The sequence below is a fragment of the Microtus oregoni genome, unplaced genomic scaffold (assembly GCF_018167655.1).
Source record: "Microtus oregoni isolate MIOR12 unplaced genomic scaffold, Mior012 000014F_ref0000157, whole genome shotgun sequence".
Lineage (NCBI taxonomy): Eukaryota > Metazoa > Chordata > Mammalia > Rodentia > Cricetidae > Microtus > Microtus oregoni.
In genome coordinates, this window is record NW_024543073.1 from 12,014,396 (window position 1) to 12,028,639 (window position 14,244).

General features: G+C 36.0%; 1 protein-coding gene across 7 annotated transcripts in view; it reads left to right on the plus strand.

Annotated features, from left to right (window-relative positions):
• The window catches only part of Erbin (erbb2 interacting protein), a 108,902-nt gene extending 96,096 nt beyond the window's left edge, over positions 1–12,806 (plus strand). For 3 of the 7 annotated variants that reach the window (XM_041663621.1, XM_041663615.1, XM_041663619.1), the window contains 6 exons: positions 1,706–1,849; positions 4,147–4,263; positions 6,449–6,655; positions 7,915–8,007; positions 8,448–8,522; positions 10,741–12,806. In XM_041663621.1, coding sequence (XP_041519555.1) covers positions 1,706–1,849; positions 4,147–4,263; positions 6,449–6,655; positions 7,915–8,007; positions 8,448–8,522; positions 10,741–10,848 — 744 coding nt within the window. In that variant the 3' untranslated portion in view covers positions 10,849–12,806. The remainder of the gene's footprint in view (positions 1–1,705; positions 1,850–4,146; positions 4,264–6,448; positions 6,656–7,914; positions 8,008–8,447; positions 8,523–10,740) is intronic. The other 4 variants (XM_041663616.1, XM_041663618.1, XM_041663620.1 and 1 more) reach the window with 4 other exon arrangements.
• The last annotated feature ends 1,438 nt before the right edge of the window (positions 12,807–14,244 follow it).

Consider the following 14,244-nt stretch of genomic DNA (forward strand, 5'->3'; position numbering starts at 1 on the left):
GGCTCCCACAAAGCCAGCACATTACGTAGGTTCAAAACCCCGTGCCATTGTCCTTGGGTTCTCATCAGCCCTCATTGTTCGCCATGCTCAGAGAGTCCAGTTTTATCCCATGCTTTTTCAGTCACAGTTCAGCTGGCCTTGGTGAGCTCCCAATAGATCAGCTCCACTGTCTCAGTGGGTGGGTGCTCCCCTCGTGGTCCCGACTTCTTTGCTCATGTTCTCCCTCCTTCTGCTCCTCATCGGGACTTTGGGAGCTCAGTCCAGTGCTCCAGTGTGGGTCTCGGTCTCTGTCTCCATCCATCACCAGATGAAGGTTCTATGATGATATGCAAGATATTCGTCAGTATTGCTCTAGGATAGGGTCATTTCAGGTTCCCCATCCTCAGCTGCCCAAGGAACTAACTGGGGACCTCGGCTTGGGTATCTGGGAGCCACTCTAGGTTCAAATCTCTTGCCAACCCTAAGGTGGCTCCCTTAACTAAGAATCGTGCTTCCGTGCTCCCCCATCCAACCTTCCTTCATCCCAATCCTCCCCCTTCCCCAAGCTCCCCCCATTCTCCCCCTCTCCCCCCTCTCTCCCCATCTCCCCTTACCCCCATCCCACCCCACCCCCAAGATCTCAATTTTCTCCCCGGCAATTTTGTCTACTTCCCATAGCCAAGAGGACAAGTATATGCTTTTCCTTTGGTTCACCTTCTTACTTAGCTTCTTTGGGATCACCAAGTGTAGACTCCGTGACCCTTGTTTATGGCTAGAAACCAATTATGAGTGAGTACATCCCATGTTCATCTTTTTGGGTCTGGGATACCTCACTCAGGATAGTGTTTTCTATTTCCATCCATTTGCATGCAAAATTTGAGAAGTCATTGTTTTTTAACGCAGCATAGTACTCTAATGTGTAGATATTCCACACTTTCTTCATCCATTCTTCCATTGAAGGGCATCTAGGTTGTTTCCAGGTTCTGGCTATTACAAATAATACTGCTATGAACATAGTTGAACAAATGCTCTTGTCATGTGATAGGGCATCTCTTGGGTATATTCCCAGGAGTGGTATTGCTGGGTCCAGGGGTAAGTTGATCCCGAATTTCCTGAGAAACCGAAACACCGATTTAAAAGTTACATTGTACAATTTAAAATATTTTTCAAAATGTGGAAAATAAGTTTTTGAAAGAATGAAAATGACTGGTAACCAGGTGATTATCACAATGACATTTTGCTGTAGCATATATGTTTAAATGTTGATATTATTTAATAGTAGAATTCCCGTAGAATTAAATAGATCCTTTAGAAACTTCTTTGACTTAGAATTACTGGTTGCTGGTAAATTCATCTGATGTTGAAAAATTTGCTCATATACAACTTTATATAAATAAACACATACCTGGGTGTGTGCTCAGTTTCTGTTTCAGACATACTAATAGACATAAAGGAAATGGTAGTGTCTAATAAACAAAAGCAACTATATGTTTGTACTTCTTTGATTCTTAAGCATGTGATTAAACATGATTATACCTGTTTTTTATGTATGTATGTGTTATGTAACTGTATGTATCAGTTTCTTTCTGGCTCTGAATTCAGTGTTGCATGATACTTGTTCGTGGTATGGGTGGGGTTACTTGTAAATAAATCTGTGTACATAACACGTCTTGTGGAATTTGCATGCTACACTAATCTTCTGTAAATCTACCCTTTCTTTATTCAGAGTATGCTGTCAAGGTCCTTTAATTCCACTCTCACTGCTGTAAGCAGCTCTCACTATGGCAGCTCTAGGGATCTGCATGGCAGCCAGGGCAGCCTTGCCCTGAGTGTTGCAGACGGAAGAGGTTCTGGTGGGCACATTTTTCGAGTGAGTACCGATAGTAGGCTAGTACTTTTTGCACACACGAGAACATTCAGATCTTAAGTGTTTTGACATTTCTGGGGGAAAAGGTTCTCTAAAAGTTAGAAATCTTTATATTTTCTGGGTTTTTTATGGCTTAGATCTACAACTTCTGTCTTTAATTTCTTTGGTCATAAGTTAATGATTTTAGCCAGGTGTTATGTAAACTTAGTAACTAAGAATCAGCTAATAAAAAGCACTATATGCACCAGAGTTTAATCCCATTTCACTGAATATGACTAAACATGAGACTGAAGAAGTTGTGAGAGTATAGCAGAAAGGAAAAATCCAACTCTTAATTGAACACATTTCATCATGGTCATTAGTGGAGAAAGATTATTATCTAGTGATTGTTTAAGAGTCAGTTATAAGGACTGCCAAGAATGAACAAAAACAAGGCTGTCATGGCTTGGTAAGGACTCACAGCCTCTAAATAAATCTCCCCTTCTGCCCCGAATGACCTTTCTTCTCTACAACCTTCTTTTATTCCTTCTCATAGTTTATTTCCATTTTGACTCCTTGATTGTTCCAGGCTCTTTACTTGTTCCCCAGACCCCTTTCACCTTCATCCCTGGCTGTTGTCTGTTATGTTCTAGAGCAGAAGCACTTTTCTGGTTTCAGTTTGCTGTGGCTGCTCTGAGCTGGTCTTGCCCTGTGCTCCGCCATCTGCCATTACTTGGTGTCTTTGCTGTGAGCCAACAGCGGTCATCAAGCTTCTTAGTTTAGAAGAACAAACAGGCTGATGACTGCTGAGTCAGCCTTTTACTTCAGCATACCCGGAGTGGATTTATTAACTCGGCAATCTTTGCCATTCATAGTCACCTAGACAGCTGTTCTTTCTAAATTTGTTTTACAAAAATATTTTGTCCTTATTTTCCTTAGATTTAAAGTCTATACAGACTTTGAATTTTAGTTTTTCATTCACAGTATGCTTTTGTATATGATGCATAAGTGTAGTTGTCTATTCAGGCTTGAGTATAAGTTTCTAGCTTTGAGCTGTGTTGATTATATATTCTAAATGTATATCACAAAAAGAGAAGAAAACTGAAATACATACTGTTAGTAGACAAAATTAAATCAATTCACACCGGAAAATGCTAAGCCATGCTTTGAACTGGCAACTAACTGGACATGATATGTCAGTTTGCAACTATTACTTTTTAAGATTAAATTACAAATTCTTAAAACTGTATGTGTTCGGGCTGGAGAGATGGCTCAGTGGTTAAGCGCATTGCCTGCTCTTCCAAAGGTCCTGAGTTCAATTCCCGGCAACCACATGGTGGCTCACAACCATCTGTAAAGAGGTCTGGTGCCCTCTTCTGGCACCAGAATATTGTATATAATAAATAAATAAATAAATATTAAAAAAACTGTATGTGTTCCATGGTACATTATAATGGATTGTATTTTGAGTTATTTTTCAATATAAAATTTAATTTTTTTTGCTGCTAGGCATGCTTTGAAAGAGTGAAAGCAATGGTGAAACATACTGTGCTTTATTTTCCACATTAGGTGTGTTTAGAATTAACTTAAGGTGAATAGAGATGTTTTATTCTTACCATATTTATAAAAACAATCAGGGATAATGACATTTAGCTTTTTTTCTTTAAGGTTATCATTAAGTTAAACTATAATTTAGCATATGTAGGTATGAATTAGTTGAGTATGAAATAGTTAATGTTAAAGCATTTCTTTAAAACAGTGCCTTTAAAGTATTGAGCCAATGTTAATATGACAGAATTACAGCCCAGCAAGTTTTATACGGTGGATTTAGGGCACTGCACATCATTGTAATCAAGGGGGGTTCTTGGTGGTATCATGAGATCAAAACAATACCAGTTCATTTTCTTTTAATGAAAAACACTTCGTTAGTGCTTTACGATAATTTATTAGTTGCTCCTAAAATTGGAGAGAATTAGCTAGCTTTAACCACTATGCTTATTGAGTAAAGATATTAAGTTATAAGTATAAATGAAAGTAAAAGGAAAAAACATAAAATGGTGTGTATATATATATATATATATTACAAAGATTAAAAATGTCTGTCTTTATAAATTTTTTTACACATTACAGGAACAAATATTTTGCCATGTACCTTTGAAGGAAGCTAAAAGACCTGATGGCAGTGGTGATGCTAGTATCTGAGTTGAGTCTTCTGTGTCTCCAGTCTAGCAGCATTTCTTAAGCTTCTTTCATGCATCTCATTGTTTTGTTTCACATCTTAAAGTATATTATTTGTTTACTTTTTCCTCCCTCATTTGAAGCATCCTCAGACATCCAGTCCAGGAGATTCTTGCCAAGATGATAGATTGATTTCAGGAGAGCAGAGCTACTCGTCAGGTGCACTTGGTCACAAAGACCTTCCAGACAGCTTGATGAAAGTAGGTGCTCACAGCAGTAAACAAAGCAGTGTCTGTAGCTTACTGTCTTCAGTGTTTTAGTTTGAAATCTCATATGTACTTTGAAAATATTTTATAAGTCTTGCTTTCATTATGTAAGATTATTTTAAATGATTCGTAAATACAAGAGAATTTGACTCTGCTGTTTCTTGGTTTATTCCGTGATTTTTCACACTAGAGAATCGATTTATAGTTACATTTCTTGCTATAGTTCCACCTGCTTATTTTAGCATTTGAATCAAGAACTTTTTGGCATTCTTGACAATAAACCTACTTGGAGAGTTAGACAATGACTTTGTCTTAAATTGTGCATTCTAGAATATTTTACTGTTAATTAAAAACATTTGAAAATCTTTAGATAGAATTAGAAATCATCTTTGAAAGACCTTGTATATAGTAGAAGAGGTGATCATTTTGTCTTTTTTAGTGTTTTGTAGGAAAAACCTTACAGATAAATTATTTGTAGCAGTGCCAGAGATCATTCTTGTTCTCTCTCAGCTATTTTTGTTTTACCCAATTGCATGCCTCTAGTGTAACCGATATAATAATTATGACTCACGTTTATTATCTACAACTCTTAAGTTGCTCTGGAGAATAGGCATCCAGCCATCTGATATATAAGCTCATACATGCTTACTTATTTTATCCCTTTCCTTTTATTCAAAGCTGTCATTCAATTTTTTTAACATGCACCTTACAGTTCAGTTCTTAACACTTTTTTTTATTTCATGAGGAATTGACTAAACATAGCTTAATATATTTCTTATGTTTAATACTGATTTAGACAAAACTGAATATCCAGGTGTCAGCAGCTTTTAAGAATAGGAGAGGCTCAATTTAATAGCAGTGTCTGTGTTCTAGCACTTGAAACCCGCGGCTGGAAGGTCAAGAGTTTGAGGCCAGCATGGGCTACAAGGTCAGGGAGGTTGAAGCAAGAAAGATGGCTCAGTGAATAAAGGCAGCAGCTGTCTTGAGTCTGACAGCATGAAGTCAATCTCTGGAAACTACAGGGTGGAAAAAGAACAGACCTCTGAAAGTAGTCTGACCGTCACATATGCCATGGCATGCATGTACTGGCTATAGTCAGAAGAAACTATACTATATATATGTATTCTTTCTAAACAACAAACCTTTTTGTGTCTTTAGCAAGGTAGAAGTTCACAGCATACAATTCTGAAACTTTTGCCAAACTTCTATGTTTGGATAATTTTCAGGGAAATTTTAGTTTTCTTCTAATGTCCTTTGGACAGAAATTCTTTTCGGTTACCTACAAGGAAATTTAAATGATGAATAACAGAAACAGGCTTTCTTTAGCTAGATTCTTTGTAGAATAAAATAAGCTATCACTACAAATGTAATCCTAAGTCTAAAATTCAGGTTCAGTTTCCTAATACATGGGGGTTATTAAAGGTAGTTAGTTCATTAGCAAACTAATAATCTCACAAAATTTGTGGTGGGTTTATTTTGTTGTAAATAAGGTAGACTATCAGTGTTTTAACTCTTGTGTTTTTAAGTATTCCATAGAATTAATATTTAGAGAGCTTGAAAATTACTGATAGTACATGCAGGCATAAAGAATAAATCACTTAATTTCTGTAGAGATAGCTGAACTTTTATTTCTGAAAAGTAAGAAATAAAGTTAAAATATATTCAAATTAAGAAAAAAATTACACTCAATTAGTTTTTTTTTCTTGAGGAAAAACATAACTACACTCACCTTTTGTGTATGTATGTTATGATTTGGTATGAGAAAAGGATAACCTTCTACTAGGATACCTTAAGTTTAATTTTTTAGTATATAAAAAATTTGTTTTATGTATATCAGTAGTTAAAGTTTTCCAGTATACTCGTTTCCTACTTTAACATTGGTAAGTGTAACAGTAGATTTATATATAACAAAAGCAATTTAAAATATAGATCGAGGCCTTCTTTTAGAAGTTTGCTGATAGATTCGATCAGTAAATATTCAAGAAAGTTTAATATCTAGATATTAATAACTTTCTTTTGGAAGTTTTGAAATTAGAAGAATAAATGAGAGTAACTCAGTATTTAATGATGTACAATATTAAAACTCTAGTGCTTTTGTATTGCTCCAAGAAGAATGTCCAAATACTTGTAATAAGACATTATTACTGGTCATTTTAAAGATAATTCATGTTTTTCTTAGATGCCTTTGAGTAATGGACAGATGGGCCAGCCTCTCAGGCCTCAGGCAAATTATAGTCAAATACATCATCCCCCTCAGGCATCTGTGGCAAGGCATCCCTCTAGAGAACAACTCATTGATTATTTGATGCTGAAAGTGGCCCACCAGCCTCCATATACACATCCCCATTGTTCTCCTAGACAAGGCCATGAGCTGGCAAAGCAAGAGGTAAGAATTATCAATACTGTTTGAAATATGAAATTAAACTTTCCATATATTCTTATAGGTTAATAGCAATATATCCATATAGAATTTTAACAGTAGTTTTTAACATTTTAAGTTTATAAAGTTTAGTTTTCTAAAGTGTTAGACTTTGTAGTTTTTAGCTTGACTTTATGATCATGTAACATAGGATTTAGTGTTGGAGGTGTGTTTGTTTTTGTTTTTGTTTTTTTTTAAATTCTAAGGCAACTGCTTGTCCAAAATGGATTAATGGTGCTCCGGTAGATTTTCTTCTGAGACTATAAATAGTAGGCCAGTAAACTGAAGTGGTCCTATTCTATAGCAGAGTCTGAGCTTTTAGATTAGAAAATTCAGCCATCGTCTCCAGACCATGTTGAGGGTTTGATCTTCAAAACATATAGGTCATAATTTCTTATACCTTAATGGTTTATTCATGAAGTAATAACCTTGAAACCCTTGGTATTGATCACATTTTGTTTTGAGCAAGTCTGTGGTAAACAGGAGTATCCTTTAACAGAACTTTAGCTTCTATAACCTGCTATGCCAGCACCTTGAAGCCTGAGGCTGGAAAGTAGTGTGTTCAAGGTTCGCTTGGATGCATCAGACAATCCAGGCTAGCCTAGGCTGTTTAGTGAGACCCTGTGGTAACAAAACAAGCCAGCATTTAGGACGCAGAGGCAGGAGGATCTCTGTGAGTTCAAGCCCACCTGTTCTACACAGCAGGTTCCAGGACAGCCAGAGTGAGCCTGTCTCAAGAAAAGAAAACATTTCTATACCTTTTATTTTACAATAGTTTATTAAAACTGCTGTTAGTCAGTCTGATCTTACAGCCCTAATTCCCCTGAACCTTATAAACATAGGGAATGAAGGGTTGAGTTCTAAAGCCAGTTCTCAATGTTAAGTACCTTATGGCACAAGACAGTAAGCATATAATTTAAGTAGTCTGTAAGTGAAGACTGTTGGGAATGTGCATATGTGTTCTGTAGATGTTAAAAATTCAGGCTGGCTAAAAAGTAAAATAGAGCCAATGTCAGTTGATTGACTGAAGTCATAAGTAATGTTAGGAGCCACACTTTGTAATTCCGCTGTGCCTTTCCCTCACTAACTCATTAACATGAATAATGGTGTTATGTGTTGTTGTGTCACCTCATCTGCTTAAACTTAATTCACCAGTATTTAAATATGAATATTATTGTATATTTTTCTTGTATAGTGATATTTCCTTTATTTTCATATTAAATCAGATTCGAGTAAAAGTAGAAAAGGATCCAGAACTTGGATTTAGCATATCAGGAGGTGTTGGGGGTAGAGGAAACCCTTTCAGACCTGATGATGATGTAAGTTTTTTCTAAAAAAAAAAAATACCTTGAACATTCATAGTGTCTCATTTATTAATCTCATACTTATTGAGTAAAAATCTAATGTAAATTTTCTGGATCTCTCACCTCTTTTCTTTCTTTATTATCTTTGTTTTTTGAAATTTGCTTATTTCATGTTGTTAGAAGTAAAGAATTTGACCTGAAATATGATTATTGATATTACCAAGTGATTTTTAGTTTTGGTACTGCTTCTGCAAAAGTCCATAGAAGTGATTTCATTGCATTGCTAAAGTCAGGATTACTAGAGGGAGAAATGATCCTCTGAAAAGTCAGGAGACAGCTTCCACCATGTTCAAGTATTTACATGGTATTGAAAAGGTTTTCCCCCTTGCTCCTGAGTCATGCTTTCAGTTTGTGGTTTGGCCTTAAATAATATTTTTTGTGGTTATTCATTAAAGGGTATATTTGTAACAAGGGTACAGCCTGAAGGACCAGCATCAAAAATACTACAGCCAGGTGATAAAATTATTCAGGTAATCAAGTCAACCTTTTTTATTTCCTTTCATTTTGCAATAATTTTATTTTACAGTACTTTCTAATGTTTTAGGGTTTAAAATGTTTTTACTTTTTGAAAGTCATGTTTACATATTGATAAATCATTTTAAGTTTAGAAATGTTTTTACTAATTTAAGAGGATCTACTTGAATGCTAGTTGTCATTATATCAGATAGTAAAATTTTAAAATCTGAGAAACATTTTGGTATTTCCACTCCTTCTCTCTATTACTTCAGTAACTTCATTTTACCTAAGTTCAGGCAGTATGACAGTCTCTTAGTTCGCAAGCATAGTCCACTTCCTCCTTCATACGTGAACTACTGTTAGTTCAGATAATATTACGAAGAAGCCTTCAAACCAAAAATGATAGAGACATTATAGAGTTTAGTAGTTGAAAGTAAATACCACGTCAGAACAAATTCCTGCCCAGCCGTTTATAATGTTAGCTCAGTGCCTACTTCAGCAACACATACACTAAAATTGCAGTGATTAAAGGATTACATGCAAATTCATGATGATAAAATTTTTAATGGTTTTGACTTTTAAATAATTTCAAACTCAGAAAACTCACAGGAACTATGTAACAAAAGTGATCATGCTTTGCCACACTATCTTTAGTAATCCATTTTTTCTTATTTTGTAACAGGCTTTCTTTTGGGCCACCAACCAACTCTCAAATCATGACACAGAGATTTATTAGTTAAGAATGATCAGCCTTAGTTTACATTTGTTTCTTGCTAGTTCTTATAACTTATTCTAACCTGTTTCTCTTCATCCATGTTTTGTCTTGGGACTTTTTACCTTTCTTTCATTCTGTATGGCTGGTCCTGGGCGTCTCCCTCTTTTTCCATTGTTCTCTCTCTCTCTCCTCCCTGGAGCCTCGATTCCTCCTCCTACTTACTCTCTCTGCCTGCTAGCCCTGCCTATCCCTCTACTCCCTAGCTATTGACTGTTCAGCTTTTATTAGACCAATCAGGTGCTTTAAGCAGACAAGGCGAAACAGCAGTACATCTATACATAATTAAACAAATACAGCGTAAACAAATGTAACACGCCTTTACATAGTTGATCAAATGCGTTATAAACAAATGTAACAACGTCTTTGCCTAGTCAAACAAATATTCCACAGTATTATTTTTCCTCTATAAATACCCCCACACAAATATTCACACATATACTTTTCTGAATAACATTGGAATTCATGCTTTCAGTTTTATGGCAGGAAATTATTATTTCTGTTCAGACATTCCTGGGTTTTCAGTCTTCTGAAATAAGATGAGTCTATAGTATTACTTTTAATCTATAGTGTTCTTTTTAAGAATGAAAGGATTTAATTCATATGAAACATTTCAACATGTATGTCTGTCTGGTCCAGAGTGAGAATTCAGTAAATGCTAGCTATCTTTTATATAACCTGTTTGCTGATCTTGAACCAATGGCTCCAATGAATAATAAGTCTAGACACTGCCTTCCGTTACCCTTGAAGTTTGGTAAGCCTGGATCTACCTTAACACATACATAAAACACCCTGTCTGATCTTGTCTTGACAAGTACTTCCCAACATTGGAACAGTGTATTAGAATTATATGAGGGTCTGAAGAGATGGCTCAGTGGTTAAGAGTACTTGCTGTTCTTCCAGAGGACCCAGGTGGGTTCCTGGAAACAACAATCTGTAACTCCAGTCCAAGGCATCTAATACCCTCTTCTGGCCTTCTTGAATACCAGGCACAGACACACATGCAGGCAAACATCCATACACCTAACTTAATAAAATAAAATTTGTTTTAAAAGAAGCATCTGATAACCTGAACAAAATACAAGTTCCTGGGTTATTTCTATAGAGATTTTATTTCTGCTAAGTATGGAATGTAGGGACTGTTAGTCTGTATGTGTCTTTAATTGTATGTATGTGTGTACAGCACACATGTGCTGCACTTCATGAGTGTAGAGGTCAGAAAACAACTTGAAGGGGTCAGTTTTCTCCTTCTGCGCTGATGGTTCCCCAGATTCAAAATCAGGGCTTCCAGCGTGTAGTCAGATGGAATTATCCCATCAGCTAGTGTGTTGTTTTAAATTGCTGGACTGGTTCTTTTTTCTAATAGGTTATGAACTGGCTGTCAGAAATTTACAACTAGAAGTACAAATATTTTTCTGAGATTTTTTTTTTCTAAAAGTTGTTTTTCCTCTTTCTTCTAGGCTAATGGCTACAGTTTTATCAACATTGAACATGGACAAGCAGTGTCCTTGTTAAAAACTTTCCAGAACACAGTCGAACTCATCATTGTACGAGAAGTTTCTTCATAAGTACTATAGACAAAAAAAAAAAAAAAAAAAGAAGAAGAAGGAAAAAAGGAAAAAGAAAAAAAATGGGGAAGATAGCAAGATTTATTGGAAGACACTTGGAGGGGAAATGACTATTTTGCTTATTTTTATATATAAAGAAGAACTCAGACAGTTGGCTTGGAACTTGTACATTACTGAAATAATAATGGAGCTTGTGGTTAGAGGGAAAGAACCACTGTACAGAAGATAAAAAGAGACTGTTGAATTCATATCATATGAAATTTGTTGTTAGGTTTTTAAACTTAGCAAATCAAGGCTACAAAAACAAAATTATGTTGTTTTTGTATAGAATGTAGGTTTATTTTTGGATTTCATACACATGACTGACTGTATGCAAGGCAATAGTTAGCCTTGATTGTAGCCCAGAGACAGATGGCAGAGCTATCTATCTCATAGCTTTTGTGCCCTTATTTTTATCCAACTGGTATTAATGTTTTTTCTGCCGAACTACTTTTTTCCAGGTGGGTAAGAGATTTGAAGTGTTGGCTTTTGCTATGTGCATACTGAAGAGTGACTAGATGAAGTTGGTGCTGGTGGGTTCACTTTCCGAGGCCAGAATAAAACATTATTTCCTATAAAAATCTGAGGCTAACAGTGAAAAAAAAAGTTATCTGATAATGTATTTTTATTAATAGAATAATGCAATAAAATACATAATGTCTTTTTAAAAGACAATAATTGCATTTTATGAGCTCTACAAGATGGATTCTTGTCATAGCTGTTGATTATACATTTGCTACTGGTGATTCAATTTTTAATTTTTTTAGTTACTGAAGTTTTTAACTCTAATGTAGATGCATGTCCACACATTTCCCATACTACGAAGTTCTCTGATATTTTTTTTATTTAGCAAATGGTGGTACTTGCAATCTAATTTTTATAATTAGTACTCCATAATTAATTTATAATTTTTGTTTTAAGAAGCAAATTAAAAGGCCAGTTTTAAGATTGTGTCTGTTGCCTGTAATATGAAGTGTCAGAAGGTTTAGGAAAGCCTCTTGATTTTGTTTGGCCTGGTGTTGCCTTGGTAAAGTGAAAGAAACTGTGGCGTGAGTGCGCATGGAGCTAGGAAACCAAAGCAAGTCTGTGAGACTGCGCAGTGATAGAGAAGTGCTGTGGAGAACGGTAGAGCAAGGGATGGTCCCTGGGGCCTACCAGTGTAGAAAGGGTTCAAGTCAAGGGCTGTTCCTCCAGATCACGTTAAATGTGAACTCCACACTTAAGAGTCTTTAAAGGGTTTCTAAGTGTACAGTGTAATAGTGTTTTACCACCAACTGCCTTTGTTCCTAGTTACTGTAACAAATATTGGATGGTAGAGGTTATTAATTTTGTTTATCCAATCCATTAATTTTATTTGCTTTTGTTTTATGTAATCAGATAAAATTCAAATGCCATGCATGGTTATTTGGACCAGAGTAAAGTGCCATAGGAGACCAGCAACTGTTTTTAGTTGAGGCTAGTCTGAAAACTTTTATTAGAGCAATATTCATTTCTCAAATTCATTTTTAAATTTCTGATATGCATAATTTGGGTATTTTTAATGTGATATGCTTTTTTCTTCAACCTTGACTTAGCTGAGAATCTTGGACTAGCTAAAACAGCACCTGCATTATTTTTACAGAGCGAGTTGAAGCATTTCCATTCTAGTCAGAATAGTCAGCACTTTTAAAACATTTGAACTCAGAGATTGCACTTCTTTCAGGCTGTTATCAATTGGGTATTGTATAGTTTTCATAATTTTGATTGAAACCCTTTAACAACTCTTTGTAAATTTTAACTCATTTTAGTTGATTTTTCAGTACTATTTACATAGGAATTGATTTTTATGAATATAGTAGAAGAAATGTGCTGTATTTTGATAAAATTCACTTGTATGTGTTGTAATCTCTAAAACAAAGAATGACAAACCGCTTCTTTAATATAAGTCTCGGTGTTCCCTTTGTTCTTCATGGCGGCATTGTAAGACAGTCACACTCTCCCTTTCTTGACTTCACATTTTAACAGCCACTTTAATTAGAAATAAGTAAAACAGATATAATTGCACAGTTCTCAGTGGCCTTACCTTAAGCCAGAATTGTTGATTATAATTTTGCAAAGGAAATTAGGCTTCCCAGAATCAGGGCTTCTATACTGATTAGTCTGCATATTCCTGTTGAACTATTATGAGTACAACAGATGTTATATATGCTGTCATTTTATTGAGCTGTAGTTCCTTTTCATTTTGGAGTATTTATTTATTTATTTTGGTTTTTCGAGGCAGGGTTTCTCTGTAGCTTTGGATCCTGTCCTGGAACTAGCTCTTGTAGACCAGGCTGGCCTCGAACTCACAGAGATCTGCCTGCCTCCGACTCCTGAATGCTGAGATTAAAGGTGTGTGCCAACACCGCCTGGTTAATTTTGGAGTATTCTTGAAAATTGGATAAGAAAGTTTGTTGCCAAAGTTTGGGATAGCGTATGATATAGAGTAAAAGTAAAAAAAAAAAAATTAAATAGTGAAATTTTGTCCTTAAACTAATATGCAAAGTTTTCTTGCAGAATATTGGGGGTTTGTGGGGCTTAAAATTACTCTTTGTGAGAATTTTGTTAGGATAACAGAATTACAGAGTTTGAATAATAATCCGTATCTTTTGAAGAAACACAGAAACCGCTTTTAGTTTCTGTTGTTTACTAAATTGTAGTAATGGCCACACTCAAAACTGACCACTACTGTGCAACAGGTTTTCAAAACCAGAGCCATCTTGTTTGTAGTAACTGTTTAAATGTGGTGCCCAGTTAGTAGACAGTTGTACCAGTCGGGATGGTCAGTGAGTGACTTAGGGGATACTCAGTCTGGAAGGTACTTTCCACACAAACAGGAGAGCCTAGGAGTGGATCTCTAGGACCCACATAAAAAGCCCAAGTGTGGCAGCACGTGCCTGTAATTCCAGCACTGAGGAGACAGACCTGACCAACCAGTGGAGCAGAATCTCAACTTCGGGTTCAGTGAAAGACCCTGTCTCAAAAAATGAAAAATGTAAGGTGAAGTGCTGTTGAGAAGATAGCCAGTACCAGCCTCCACCCACAACTAGTGCATGCACATTGCATACATGAACACGTACACATCGTATTGTGGTGTTCGTTAAACTCGGTTCCTCTGCTTCTGGAGCATGCCTAATTAGTTACCTCTCCTGGTTGTAACACTTAAGGGCTTGTTTTGGCTCTGCAGTTGAGGTGCATTCCAGTCTCTCCTGGCAGAAATTCTCAGCTGGAATTTGAGGCGGCCGGCTGTCACATTGCTGCTGCACTCCAGAATGCTGGCATTCCACTTACTTTATACTTTCTATTCCATACAGAACCCTCCCCTGTGGGCTGGTGCCC